General features: G+C 46.3%; 3 protein-coding genes across 4 annotated transcripts; all 3 read left to right on the top strand.

Annotated features, from left to right (window-relative positions):
- The first annotated feature begins 1,793 nt into the window (after window positions 1–1,793).
- On the top strand, window positions 1,794–2,172 carry LOC147121341 (histone H2B 1.2-like). Its single transcript, XM_085977669.1, has one exon. The coding sequence runs from the start codon at window positions 1,794–1,796 to the stop codon at window positions 2,169–2,171; it is 378 nt and encodes a 125-aa protein (XP_085833795.1). The 3' UTR covers window position 2,172.
- Window positions 2,173–8,924: 6,752 nt separating this feature from the next.
- On the top strand, window positions 8,925–9,377 carry LOC147121342 (histone H2A.J-like). 2 transcript variants are annotated; one of them, XM_085977670.1, is made up of 2 exons: window positions 8,925–9,224; window positions 9,282–9,377. In XM_085977670.1, the coding sequence occupies exons 1-2, from the start codon at window positions 8,925–8,927 to the stop codon at window positions 9,375–9,377; spliced, it is 396 nt and encodes a 131-aa protein (XP_085833796.1). The 2 variants fall into 2 exon arrangements, with proteins under 2 accessions (XP_085833796.1, XP_085833798.1); XM_085977672.1 differs by having other exon boundaries at window positions 8,925–9,182; window positions 9,261–9,377.
- A 2,131-nt stretch (window positions 9,378–11,508) lies between these two features.
- LOC147121343 (histone H2B type 1-B-like) lies at window positions 11,509–11,886 on the top strand. Its single transcript, XM_085977673.1, has one exon. It carries the CDS (start codon window positions 11,509–11,511, stop codon window positions 11,884–11,886), a length of 378 nt encoding a protein of 125 aa, XP_085833799.1.
- The last annotated feature ends 2,827 nt before the right edge of the window (window positions 11,887–14,713 follow it).

Genomic DNA, 14,713 nt, shown 5'->3' on the forward strand with positions numbered 1-14,713 from the left:
TAATGGACAGAAAACAGAGAGTAGGAATAAACAGGTCTTTTTCAGGTTGGCAGGCTGTAACTGGTGGAGTGCCGCAAGGATCAGTGTTGGGGTCCCAGCTATTTACAATCTATATTAATGACTTAGATGAAGGGACCGAGTGTAATGTATCCAAGTTTGTTGATATACAAAGCTAGGTGGGACAGTAAGCTGTGAGGAGAACACAAAGAGGCTGCAATGGGATTTAGATACACTAAGTAAGTGGGCAGTAAGGTGGCAGATGGAGTATAATGTAGGGAAATGTGAGGTTATTCACTTTGGCAGGAAGAATAGAAAAACAGAATATTTTTTAAATGGTGAGAAACTTTCAAATGTTGGTGTTCAGAGAGATTTAGGTGTCCTCGTGCAAGAAACACAGAAAGCTAGCATGCAGGTACAGCAAGCAATAAGGAAGGCAAATGGAATGTTGGCCTTTATTACAAGGGGTTGGAGTGTAAGAGTAAGGAAGTCTTGCTACAATTGTACAGGGCATTGGGGAGACCACACCTGGAGTACTGTGCACTCTTTTGGTCTCCTTATCTAAGGAAGGATATACTTGCCTTGGAGGCGGTGCATTGAAGGTTCACTAGATTGATTCCTGGGATGAGCGGGCTATTCTATGATGGGGGATTGTGTAGAATGGGCCTATACTCTCTGGAGTTTAGAAGAATGAGAGGTGATCTCATTGAAACATACAAAGTTCTGAAGAGCATTGACAGGGTAGATGCTGAGAGGCTGTTTCCCCAGCTGGAGTGTCTAGAACTAGGGGGCATAGTTTCAGGGTAAGGGGTAGGCCATTTAAGACCGAGATGAGGAGTAATTTCTTCACTCAAAGGGTTGTGAATCTTAGGAATTCACATGGCTGTGAATGCTAAGTCTTTGAGTATATTCAAGGCTGAGGTAGATAGATTTTTGGACTCTCGGGGAATCAAGGGATATGGAGATCAGGCAGGAAAGTGGAGTTGATGCCAATGATCAGCCATGATCTTATTGAATGGCAGAGCAGGCTCGAGGAGCCGTGTTGGTACTCCTGCTCCTACTTCTTATGTCCTTAAGTTAGAAAGAAGTTTCTGAGCCGCACTCCCACTTCTGATTTCTAATTGAGTGCCGGTTCTGAGCTGTTGAGGCCGTCAGACTGAGGATTGCTGTGCAACAAAACGCTCACAGGCCAGGTACGGGACTGTAGTGGTTCTTGGACTGGACTGGAACCCAGGGTACAAATATGGCAATTTTAATGATAGACTTAAATATATATTTAAACAAGAACGGGCAAGAACAGCAGAGGGAAAAGCTTCAAAATATCATTGAATGTCGATGCACCCAGGTAATGCACTCAAGATACTCTGTACAAATCAGGTTAAAAACGAATTATCAATAGAAAGGGACAAAAATCACACATCAAGGTAATCACATGTGTGGGAATCACCAGAGGACTCGGGCCCTTCTCACCGACGAACAGGTGACATTTCCCGGGGGATCTTAACACAGTGAGCGGCAATGTCAATATAAACTGGGGCTGGAGAGTCTTTTGAAAATGTATTCCCTGATTGCAGTGAGGGAGCTTGTGACTGGTGGCAGGTACTAAATTTAATTGGATATCCAAGGAAACCAATGAGAATGTTTCTGGGAAAAAGTATTGTAACATCAATACAAACTAACCAATCACAATCATTGCCTTCACCCATCCTTTATTGGCATAGCGCTCTGGGGCTGCCTATTTAATACACTCCCGGAATGAATTTGCGCTATTGGTGTAACTGAAGTTTAGTTTGAAGATGCCTGAGGAGGTGAAGAAACTAGCTCCAAAGAAGGGGGCCAAGAAATCCCTAAATAAAGCGCCAAGAAAGAGCAGTAAGAAGAGGAGAAAGTCAAGGAAGGAGAGTTATTCCATCTACATCTACAAAGTGATGAAGCAGGTTCACCCCGACACCGGCATCTCCTCCAAGGCCATGAGCATCATGAACTCCTTTGTGAATGATATTTTTGAGCACATCGCGGGTGAGGCTTCCCGCCTGGCCCATTACAACAAGCGGCACACCATCAGTTCCCGGGAGATCCAGACCGCCGTGCACTTGCTGTTGCCCGGGGAGCTGGCCAAGCACGCCGTGTCTGAAGGGACAAAGGCGGTGACCAAATACACCAGCTCCAAGTAAAACTCCTCAACGGACCAACAAGACAAACACAACGGCTCTTTTAAGAGCCACCCACAGTTTCTCTGAAAAAGCTGCACCAACATCCCTCTGGAATTGTTTTATTGTAGTGACTTTTTAATACTAAATGTCTGATTTCTGTTTTAATCTGGTAGGGAGATTCTCCGACCCTTTGTAAGCTGTTCTCAACCCCTTTCAGATTTCCCACAATATGGTCAGTTAGAGCTGATTTAAGGGGAATAGGTCAGTTTTCAATCATTACTTTCACTCTTACTCAACTTATTTATTGTCGGTGCTGGGTCCTTTCCTGTTTGTAGTGCACATTAATGATTTAGATATGAATGTAGGCGGTATGAACAGTAAGTTCGCAGATGACACGAAAATTGGTGGAGTGGTAAAGAGCGAGGAGGGAAGCCTCAGGCTACAGGATGATATAGACGTGTTGGTCAGATGGGCAGAACAGTGGCAAATGGAATTTAACCCTGAAAAGTGTGAGGTAATGCATTTTGGGAGGACTAAAAAGGCAAGGGAATACACAATGAATGGTAGGACCCTAGGAAGGACAGAGGATCAGAGGAACCTTGGTGTGCATGTATATAGATCCCTGAAGGCAGCAGGACAGGTAGATAAGGTGGTTAAAAAGGCATATGGGATACTTGCCTTCATTGGCCAAGGCATAGAATATAAGAGCAGGGAGGTTATGATGGAGCTGTACAAAACGCTAGTTAGGCCACAGCTGGAATACTGTGTGCAGTTCTGGTCGCCACACTATAGGAGGGATGTGATTGCATTGGAGAGGGTGCAGAGGAGATTCACCAGGATGTTATCTGGGCTGGAGCGCTTCAGCTATGAAGAGTGACTGGACAGGCTGGGGTTGTTTTCCTTGGAGCAGAGAAGGCTGAGGGGGGACCTGATTGTGGTGTACAAAATTATGAGGGGCATAGATAGGGTAGATAGAAAGGAACTTTTCCCCTTAGTAGAGGGGTCAATAACCAGGGGGCATAGTTTCAAGGTAAGGGGCAGGAGGTTTAGAGGGGATTTGAGGAGAAACTTTTTCACCCAGAGGGTGGTTGGAATCTGGAACTCACTGTCTGAAAGGGTGGTAGAGACAAGAACCCTCACAACATTCAAGAAGCATTTGGGTGAGCACTTGAAATTGTAGTGTATGTGCCTTTAAGAGCCCCAGGTGTGCTGTAATGCCGGTAATGGCCACTCGGGCTATATAAGGCTGTATATTGTGTATATCCGTTAGAACCCCCCCCAGACTTTGCTTAATAAACACCTATGAACCAACTCCTGTCTTCAGTGTCTTTATCAACACACAGACACTACAGTGGCGACGAAGTGGAAACGGACTTACCTGCAATTCGGCAGCACCTCAAGGACATCGATTCCTCGGGCGTCCAGAAGACTCAAGAAAGTGAGAGAAGCTGTGGTTTCACCAGCGTGCCAAGCTGGTGTCAGGTACTACGCTAATCCTTCCTGGGCGTCAGGCTGGGGCTCCAGCGGCTGGCTCTATAGCTGAGACAGGCAGCGAAATCAGAGGCAAGCAATAACGGACTGGGAGGGAGCACTCGGGAGACGGCCGGCGCGGCAAGCAGGTCAGCATTCAGACCTGGAGAGAAAGTCCCGCGGGAACGAGTCTCCAACTGTAAATACATTTTTTAAAAAGAACGGGAACCGCGGGAAACAGCGTTGTCATCGGCAGCAGCGGCGGGAAAGCGCGGGAAGCGCCATATCTTTGCTGCAGAAAAGGAAGAAAAGCGCGGGAAGCACCATATCTTTTCTGAAATGCCTAAGTCTGGCAATATTGATGCTTTTGATAGCGAAATAGAGGATTGGACCACATACGTGGAAAGAGTAGAGGTATATTGCACTGCAAATGGAATAGAAGATGAAAAAAAAGCTTCAGTACTGCTGAACCTAATGGGCGCAAAGGCATACGGGCTGTTACAAAATTTAATCACTCCAGCCAAACCAAAGGACAAGAATTTTAAAGAAATTGTTGATACCCTGCAGGAGCACTTAAACCCAACACTGCTGCTGATAGCGGAACGATTCAAATTCTTCAAGAGAAATCAACACAAGAATGAAAGTAACGCTGATTACCTAACCGAACTAAGAAAGCTGTCAAAGTACTGCCAATTCGGGGCAGGACTAGCAGATTATCTTCGAGACAAATTCGTTTGCGGTCTCTTAAGTGAAGGAACACAAAAAAGGCTGCTTTCTGAAAAAGATTTAACATTGGACAAAGCTTTCAGTATGGCTGTATCATACGAAGCAGCAGCAAGAGGAGCTGCAGAGATACAACAAAAGACACAGGACTTCGGCACCCATGAAATGACACAGGGTTTCGAAAGATGTTATCGCTGCGGCAGATCCACCCATAACCAGAAGGACTGCTGGTTCAAGCACAAAGCATGCAGGCAATGCGGAAAAATTGGACACTTTGCACGGGTATGCCGATCTGGACAAAATAAATCCACGGACAGAAAAAAAAAAATCAATAAAGGAAAGTACAGGAAGGTACAAATGATGACGGACAGTAGCTCCGAAGACCAGAAGAGCAATAGCAACTCCGAAAACAAGAGACTAAGCTGTCTCAAATTACATAATGTACTTGCCAAAGATGATTACCAAACCATTTGGGTTACCCTCACGATAGCAGGGTCCCCAGTTAAAATGGAGCTAGATACAGGATCAGCTCTAACCGTAATAAATCGACGGGATTACGAGAGGCTATTTTCGCATATACCTCTAAAAGACACATCCATTAACTTAAAAACATATATGGGGCAGAAAGTATACCCCAAAGGAAAAATAAGGGTGCCTGTTGTATACAACGGCAAAGAAATACAAAAGTTGTATTTATACATTCTACAACATGGTGGTCCACCGTTGTTGGGACGTGAATGGATCAGAAAGATACGCTTAGACTGGCACTCCATTCAGGCACTGACGGTGACCAGTAAGAAAAAAAACAATGATGACATCATACCTGAACGATTAAAAGGCATCTTGGCCAACGCCAAAGAAGTGCTTCAAGAGAAACTAGGAACCTTGAAAGGCATCACCGCCTCAATAAAAGTGGAAGATGCAGCAATTCCCAAATCTTTTAAGGCAAGACCGGTGCCATACGCAATTCGTCCAGCAGTCGAGGCAGAGCTGGAGAATTTGGAAAAGGCAGGCGTATTATCCAAAATAGATTGGAGCGAGTGGGCAACACCCATCGTTCCAGTCATGAAAAAAGCATTGAATAATGATAAATCTGAAGAACAGAGAAAAATTCGCATCTGTGGAGACTTCAAGGTGACTGTAAACCCAGTCCTTCACACAGTACAGTGTCCTCTTCCGAGGATAGAAGATATTTTCGCCTCAGTATCCAGAGGGAAACGTTTCACCAAAATTGACTTGGCACAAGCATATCTACAGATGGAGGTTGAGGAGGCCTCTAAAAAGTATCTCACGATAAACACACACAAAGGCCTGTACCAGTACAATCGACTGGTTTTTGGAGTAGCATCAGCTCCAGCTATCTGGCAAAGAGCTATGGAGCAAGTCCTGCAAGGGATTCCGGGGACTCAATGCTACCTAGACGACATCCTTGTAACAGGAGAAAACGACAACGAGCACCTTGCCAATTTGGAGCAGGTGCTCGCTAGGCTGAAAGAACGGGGCCTACGAGCAAATCGCCCCTAGTGCGAATTTTTCTAAAATCAGATATCATATTGTGGCCACATAATTAATAATGAAGTGTTGCATAAGTCACCTGAAAAAATTGAAGTGGTCATAAAAGCCCCAGCACCTGAAAATGTTTCACAATTCAGGTCGCTCCTGGGATTAATAAATTACTATCATAAATTTTTACCGAACTTATCAACTCTTCTACACCATCTTAATGAACTTCTACAAACAGGAGTGATTTGGAAATGGAACGAAGACTGTAAACGTGCCTTCCATAAATGCAAAGACTTAATCACATCCGAAGAAGTTTTGGCTCATTACAACCCATCACTGCCAATCAGACTGGCGTGCGATGCATCCCCTTACGGAATAGGAGCAGTATTATCCCATAAATTCCCTGATGGCTCAGAACGGCCGATAGCTTTTGCGTCACGCTCATTGAACTCAGCTGAGCGTAACTATGCCCAAATCGACAGGGAAGCACTCAGCCTGGTATGGGGAGTGAAGAAATTCAACCATTACCGACACGGACAAAAATTGACCTTGTTGACTGACCATCAACCCCTCATCTCCATATTCAACCCTAAAAAGGCTGTTCCCATTATGACAGCGCAAAGGCTACAGAGGTGGTCCCTTTTTCTAGGGGCACACCAATACAACATAGAATACAAAGGATCAAAACAGCATGGGAATGCTGACAGTTTATCGCGCCTACCGTTGCCAACGGTAGAAGAGGCACCTACAGTAGACCCAGTAGAGATGTTCCACTCTACCATAATGGAATGTCTACCAGTAACAAATTCTGCCATTGAAAGGGAGACGAGAAATGACCCGACTCTCTCACAGGTCTACGATTTAACAGTGAAGGGATGGCCAGCACATGGCGAACCACTGTTGCCAGCATTCTCGCAAAGAAGAGAACAGCTGTCAGTGTGCCGCGGAACCTTGATGTGTGGATCCAGAGTGGTGATTCCACCCAAACTCCAGAATAAAGTGCTAAAGGAGCTTCACGAGGGGCATCTGGGTGAAGTGAAAATGAAGAACCTAGCTAGGGCGTTTGTATGGTGGCCAGGTATCGATGGAGACATCGAAGAAATGACCAAGAGCTGCCTAGGATGCCAGAAGGCCCAAAACGCTCCACCACAAGCCCCTCTACATCCATGGGAGTGGCCCTCATCTCTCTGGCAAGGGGTGCACATCGACTTTGCTGGTCCATTTATGGACTCAATGTTCTTAATCGCAGTTGATGCACGCTCCAAGTGGCCAGAGGTAATAAAGATGTCCTCCACCACCACGGAAAAAACCATCACAGTATTAAGGACCATATTTGCCAGGAATGGGCTGCCGGAACAGATATGTTCTGATAATGGACCGCAATTTGTGTCCGAAGAATTCAGAAAGTTCTTAAAAAACAATGGGGTTAAGCACTACACGTCCGCCCCATACCATCCCGCCACCAATGGATTGGCTGAAAGGTTTGTCCAGACCTTCAAGAAGGCCATAAAGGCCATGGGTAATGAAGACATAAAACTTCAGCACAAGGTGGATAACTTCTTATTCGCATACAGGAATGCAACACATATGGTTACCAACCAAACTCCCGCCATGATGTTCTTCAATAGAAACCTAAGATGCCGGCTGGATTTGGTCAAGCCCAACATCAGAAGGGACGTGGAGAACCGGCAGTTTCAAGGCATGAATGAAAGGCCAACTAGAACCTTCCAGATAGGTCAACAAGTTTTGACCCGGGACTACCGTACCGAGAAATGGCAGCCTGGAACTATCTGCACACGACTAGGACCACTGATGTATACCATGGACATCGGAGAAAGCATAATAAGGCGCCATGCTGACCAAATCATAAAGTCATCCGAAAAGGGACAACCTACACCACAACTCTATACGTCTAACGATGAAGTAGAGATACCCATATCTACCTCCGATTCGGTGACACTGGAACTCGATGAACCCGACACTGGCATTCAAGCCGAATCAGCCTTGCCAAAAGAACCTACTACACCACCAGAAACTACTACACCCCCGAGGCGTTATCCGGACCGAGTCAGGAAGCCTCCTGAGAGACTGACTTATAATTAATTAACTACAGCAATGTGTATATTATTTTTCTTATAACATGTAATTAATAATTACTTAAAATATGATGTACTGGTTAGCTAAAAGGGGAGGAATTGTAGTGTATGTGCCTTTAAGAGCCCCAGGTGTGCTGTAATGCCGGTAATGGCCACTCGGGCTATATAAGCCTGTATATTGTGTATATCCGTTAGAACCCCCCCCAGACTTTGCTTAGTAAACACCTATGAACCAACTCCTGTCTTCGGTGTCTTTATCAACACACGGACACTACAGAAACGCCATAGCATACAAGGCTACGGACCAAGTGCTGGAAAATGGGATTAGAATAGACAGGGCTTGGCCGGCGCGGACACGATGGGCCGAAGGACCTCTTTCTGTGCTGTATAACTCTATGACTCTATTATCAGGGAATATCAGTTCATTCAGCATAAACTCCTGGTAGCAACCCTTCATGTCACCTTTAGACGACTTTCACCAGGCGTCTCGGCTCTGGTTTAGCTCCCGCTGTAGCTTCTGTGAATCGAAATCAATCCACACTCTGATGATTGTTTTAGAAAGATTGAGCTGGAATACTTTCAAAGTGAACAGAATAAACCCCGAAATTTAGACCGGAGTGTAAAATCCTGTCTGAAAGTTGTGACGGGAAATGTGGAATTGAGATAATGTAATTTTTTGTCTCAAGATCGTATTATTTACGAAAGCCGCATTGTTGGTCTTATAAATACATTGGCGGGCTTTTCAAATTTGAAAAATCGTTTCGTATTTCACAATTTGGCGCTGTTACCATCGCCCTTTTCTCATTGCCGTCTGCTGAGTGGTGAATGAAGCTGCTCTCTGATTGGGCTGTTGATGTGACCACTGAGAATCAGTACAGAGTGACCAATCACAAGTGCCTCCACTGCATTCCTCCTGAAGGTATAAGGGCGAGTGCGGGAGAAATTTCTCATTTTTTGTGGAAATATTTCTGAGTCTGTGGAAATGTCTGGAAGAGGAAAAAGCGCCGGTAAAGCTCGGGCCAAGACCAAGTCTCGCTCATCCCGGGCCGGACTGCAGTTTCCGGTGGGCCATGTTCACAGACTCCTGCGAAAGGGGAACTATGTTGAGTGTGTGGGAGCCGGAGCCCCAGTCTATCTGGCTGCTGTGCTCGAGTACCTGACCGCTGAAATCCTGGAATTGGCTGGCAACGCGGCCCGTGACAACAAGACCACCCACATTATTCCCAGACACCTACAGCTGGCCATCCGCAACGACGAGGAGCTCAACAAGCTGCTGAGTGGAGTGACCATCACTCAGGGTGGGGTGACCATCGCTCAGGGTGGGGTGACCATCGCTCAGGGTGGGGTGACCATCGCTCAGGGTGGGGTGTTGCCTAATAGCCAGGCTGTGCTGCTGCCCAAGAAAACCAGCGCTGTGAGCTCCAAGAGCAAGTGAAGCGGCCAAAATTTAATCAAATAACCCAACGGCTCTTTTCAGAGCCACCCGCACAATCAGTGAAAGGGGTGGTTACTGTTTGAAGGGGTCTGAGTTATCTGAACAGCTTTGGAGCTGAAGAATTCGTTTAGTAATAGAAGGGCTTCTTTCGAGTCTGGTCTCTTCTGGGTTTAGATGCTGGCTTCTTTCCGCTATCCCACCTACAAAGTTGCCTGTTACCCCGCCCATATCAGATCGGGGATTCTCTCCCCGCAGCGTAAGGGTGACTGCTATCAAAACTGGGATGTTTATTATTAATCTCAGGTAATGCGTCGTAGAGGGCAGAATGAGTGCTGAGCGGCAATGACTGGCACTGGCTTATGAATTTTAGATCAGGTATCAGTGCTGCACCCTTTGAGTAAACTTGTGGCACGACATAAAACATGTATTCTCACCCCCAAGTTACTGGCCTAATGACTTATCACCCAGGCTGTGACTTTCCGTCTTCGGACCCTGCAGAGAGATACCTGTACGTCGAGGCTCCGCCTAGATAGTGTGCGCTGCCGAGTTATTTCTTCCGCCAGCTGCACGGCCTCAATTACGACACGCAGCTCCTGTTTGTAAAACTGTGGGGTACCCGTGCCTCCTTGCAGGAGCTGCCTGTCTTCTACCAGGAACTGCTCAGGATCTGGAACAAGGATGCCTGCAGATGGAATTCTCCCCCGTCAGGAGTGGCGGCTGTCCTACGGGAGCCGCTGCTCAGGAATCCGCACCTCCATGAATGTGGATTCATGTGGCTGGCGGAGGGCAGAGTTGTGTCTGTCACGGTGACCAGAGTCGGGGACCTACTTGCTGGCGGAAGAGCGGGTTGTATGGCACCAGAGGTGTTGGCGCAGCGCCTGTCCTGGGCCAATGCCCAGCTCGCGGCCAAAGCCATCGAGTCGCTGAAAGTGGCACTGGGCCCTGACTCCACTAGATGTATCGAGGAGGCTCAGGCACGTGGGGTGATCCCGTCCGAACTGATCCCCGTCCAGACGGAATTCCTAATCGGTGCCCGGCCCCGAAATCCTTCTCGGGAGCCGGCGCCTCACAACTTGAGCCGTCTCCGGGAAATCCCTTCCGTGCCTTTCCATTCTGCACGGAGGGGATTCCTGTATGGACTGCTCTTGAAGACCCTCCTTTTTGCCATCCTCGGCTGCCGTCCAGAGACACCTTGGCACACCATCTTGCCGTCCAGAGGAGGCGGGTGTCCCCAGTGGAGGGCTCTCTACGCAGGAACCCTCCCTTTATCTATTGGGGACTTGGCCTGGAGGGTGTTGCATGGGGCAGTCTGGTGCAATAAGGTTTTAAGTAGGTTCACGGACCCAGGCCGCCTGCCTTTTCTGCGGTCTGGACGAGTCCGTGTTCCACATTTATGTAGCGTGTAAGAGGTTGCAGCCCCTCTTCCATTATTTGAAGTGGCTGCTCCTCGATCTTTGGCTGCACTTCAGTCCCACACTCCTGAATCTTTGTTCACCCGGTGCGGAGGGGAGCGGGCAGGTCGGGGGGCCTCCTTGTAGGACTGCTCCTGGGCCTGGCCAAAGTGGCCATCAACTGCTCAAGGCAGCGGGCGGTCAACAGGGTCGGTCGGTCCGCCTACCTGCTTCTCTTCTGCGGCCACGTTCGTGCCCAGGTAGCCCTGGAGATGGAGCAGGTTGTATCCGCCGACATGCTCGAGGCCTTCCGTGACCGGTGGACGCCGCAGGGACTGGAGTGCATCATCACCCATGGAAAACAAATTTTAATTTAATTTGTTACATTTCATTTGATGTATTTTTTTAAGTTACAGTTTTTTGTTGATTGATCGAAGCACAATAGCGACACAGTGAGCGGCTATTTCAATAAAAACTGGGGTTGGAGAGACTCTTTTGGAAATGTACTTCCTGGTTGCAGTGAGAAAGCTTTTGATTGGTGACAGGTACTAAATCTAATTGGATATCCAAGGAAACCAATCAGAGAGTTCCTCGAAAAAGTTTGTGACATCATTACAAACGGACCAATCACAATCATTGCCTTCACCCATCCTTTATTAGCATAGCGCTGTGGGGCTGCCTATTTAATCCGCTCCCAGAACGCATTCGATTTATTTCTTTGTCTGAAATTGAGTTTGAAGATGCCTGAAGAGAAGAAGAAACCAGCTCCTAAAAAGGGGGCCAAGAAAACCTTGAATAAAGCGCTAACAAAGAGCGGTAAGAAGAGGAGAAAGTCAAGGAAGGAGAGTTATTCCATTTACATCTACAAAGTGATGAAGCAGGTTCACCCCGACACCGGCATCTCCTCCAAGGCCATGAGCATCATGAACTCCTTTGTGAATGATATTTTCGAGCGCATCGCGGGTGAGGCTTCCCGCCTGGCCCATTACAGCAAGCAGCACACCATCAGTTCCCGGGAGATCCAGACCGCCGTGCGCTTGCTGTTGCCTGGGGAGCTGGCCAAGCATGCCACGTCTGAAGGGACAAAGTCGGTGACCAAATACACCAGCTCCAAGTAAAACAACACAACAGACCAACAAGACAAACATAACGGCTCTTTTAAGAGCCACCCACAGTTTCTCTGAAAAAGCTACACCAACGTCTCTCTGGAATTGTTTTATTGTCCTGTTTTTTCTATATATTACATGTCTTTCTGGAGTTTGGTAAATGTTTGTTTTTTGTTTTAATCTAGTAGGGAGTTTCTTCGAAATGCAATTTTCGGTAGGATTTAACACTGATCCTTTTTACTCTGTTCTCAGCCCCGTTCATATTTCCCAGGATATTATTGGTTAGAGCGATTTAAGGGGATTGGGTCAGTTTTCAGTCGTTCATTTTACTCTTCCTGAAGTTGGTTAATTTATTATCAGGAATATCAGTTCATTAACCATAAATCCTTGGTCGAATAGCAACTCTTAATATCACTGTTTGATTAATTGCACCAGGAGTCTCGGCTTGGGGTTAATTCCCGCTGCAACTCCTGTGAATGAAAATGTTACATTGTTATAGTATCACATCGTTAAATGGAACAACTTTGGTATGGAACTACTTTGGTATGGTGTAGTTATATTGCTATGTGGCACAGTGTGCACGGGCAGTGCACAGTGCAGCGTCGGACATCTTGTATCACTCCGCACCTTGCGGCAGCACTGAAACAAAGCAAATACAGCTAAGTAAAAAGCACTAACTAAAAATGAACTAAAAGTGTCTGTAATATATATAGTATATATAAGAACACAAGGAGACACAACATGGTAGCAGCGGTATAAGTGAGTACAAAATTGAGCTATATGAACTACGAATAAGAAGAAAAGTGATTTTATGAGCTGATTGAGAGTGAATCGTACGGGAAACTAAAATGACTGTGCAAATGCAACCCCTCATGAACTGGGAAGCCGACGATATATTAGAAGCATTCCGCAAGTTCAAACAGAAATGTGAGCTTACATTCAAAAGCTTCCTGAAGGATACTAAGAACGAGGAAAAGGTTAGTTACATTCTGTTGTGGACAGGAGAAAAAGGTCTAGATTTGTATAATAGCTGGAGTTTGACTGAAGAGGAAAAGGAAAACCCTGCGACAATTTTTGATAAATTCAGCAACCATCTAGAGCCTAAATCCAATCACCGTATACACAGATACAAATTCCAGAGTCTAAGACAGGAACCCGGTGAAACAGCAAACAATTTCCTGACAAGGCTGAGAAATGAAGCCAGCAAGTGTAAATTTAAGGAAATGGAGGAAAGGCTTGTGGACCAGCTAATATGGGGGTCAGTGCATGTAGAGGTACAAAAAGCCCTGATAGGAAAAGAAAAGCTCGGAATTACAGAGGCTATAGATACTGCAAGAGCTCATGAAGCCATGAAGCAGCAAATGAAAACGCTGATTTCTCAAACGGCTGACATGCGGACGGCTTCTGAGACGGACAACAGAGTGGATGCAGTGAGAGAAAAGTACAACACACAAAGACATGCACATGACAATGGGGGAAACATGTGCAGAAATTGTGGAAGACCACACGATTACACAGACAAGAGGAAATGTCCAGCATATGGAACAAGCTGCAATGCATGTGGCAAAATAAACCACTGGGAAAAGAGGTGTAGAACGAAGAAAGACGGAACATACATCCAAAACAAAGGCGGACAGCAGAACCAGAGAAAGAAACACAATATCCATGACATGGATGAGCAGGATGATGATGATGATCACGACAATGCACTAAACATCGAAACCATAACGATACAGCTTCACGAGCTGTCCAGAGCAGAAAATACTCCGAGGAGAGAATTGCACACCATCATCCAAAATCCAAAAAAAGGTCACAGGTCGGCCCACAACCATCAACTTAAAGTTGAAGCTGGACACAGGGGCTCAGAGCTACATTCTCCCATTGAGACTGTACCAGCAGATCTTTCCCGAAAACCTGAGAGAAGATGGCTACCTGAAAAATGGTTGTTTAAAGGCAAGTAATGTCACGCTGACAGCATACGGGGGGAGTGAGATTAAACAACTCGGAATAACCGTTATCAAAGGGACACATAAAAGAAAGAACATCAACTGCATGTTCTATGTCACCGACACTGAGGGGTCAGCGATCCTGGGATTAAACAGCTGCGAGAAGTTGAGATTGATCTCAGTGCATCACGAGCTGACGGAAACGCCACTGAAGATAGACAGCAAAACCCCACTGGAGAACCACCCACAAATCAAGAGTAAAAAAGACTTGATAGACATGTATCCGGAATGTTTCGATGATACAGTGGGATGTTTCGGAGATTTCCAATACCACATCACCATCGATCCAGAGGTAAAGCCCATTATCCATGCTCCACAAAAAGTACCCATCGAGCTGAAGACAAAGCTTGAAAGAGAGCTAAAGGAGATGGAAGAAAAGAGAGTGATCGTAAAGGTCACTGAACCCACAGACTGGGTAAACTCAATTGTGGTACGAGAAAAGCCAAACAGGCGTCTCAGAATATGTTTGGACCCCAAAGATCTAAACCAGGCGATAAAGAAGGACCACTATCCCACCCCAACGCTAGAGGAGATTATGCCATCACTGGCAGGAGCCAAGGTTTTCTCAAAACTAGATGCCAGAAATGGATATTGGAATGTGAAGTTGGATGAGGAATCAACAACACTGACAACATTCAACACACCATTTGGGCGTTACAAATTCCTGCGGCTACCATTCGGGTTAAAGGTCAGTCAAGATATCGTTCAACAGAAAATAGATGAGACATACAGAGGCTGTGAAGCAGCTATAGGAATAGCTGACGATATTCAGATCTATGGAGCAGATGAAGGAAACCATGACATGCACCTACATGAGGCCATGGGGACTACCA

Source organism: Somniosus microcephalus, chromosome 3 (assembly GCF_052327205.1).
Source record: "Somniosus microcephalus isolate GS21.2 chromosome 3, FLI_Smic_1.0, whole genome shotgun sequence".
In the NCBI taxonomy this organism is placed as follows: Eukaryota; Metazoa; Chordata; class Chondrichthyes; order Squaliformes; family Somniosidae; genus Somniosus; species Somniosus microcephalus.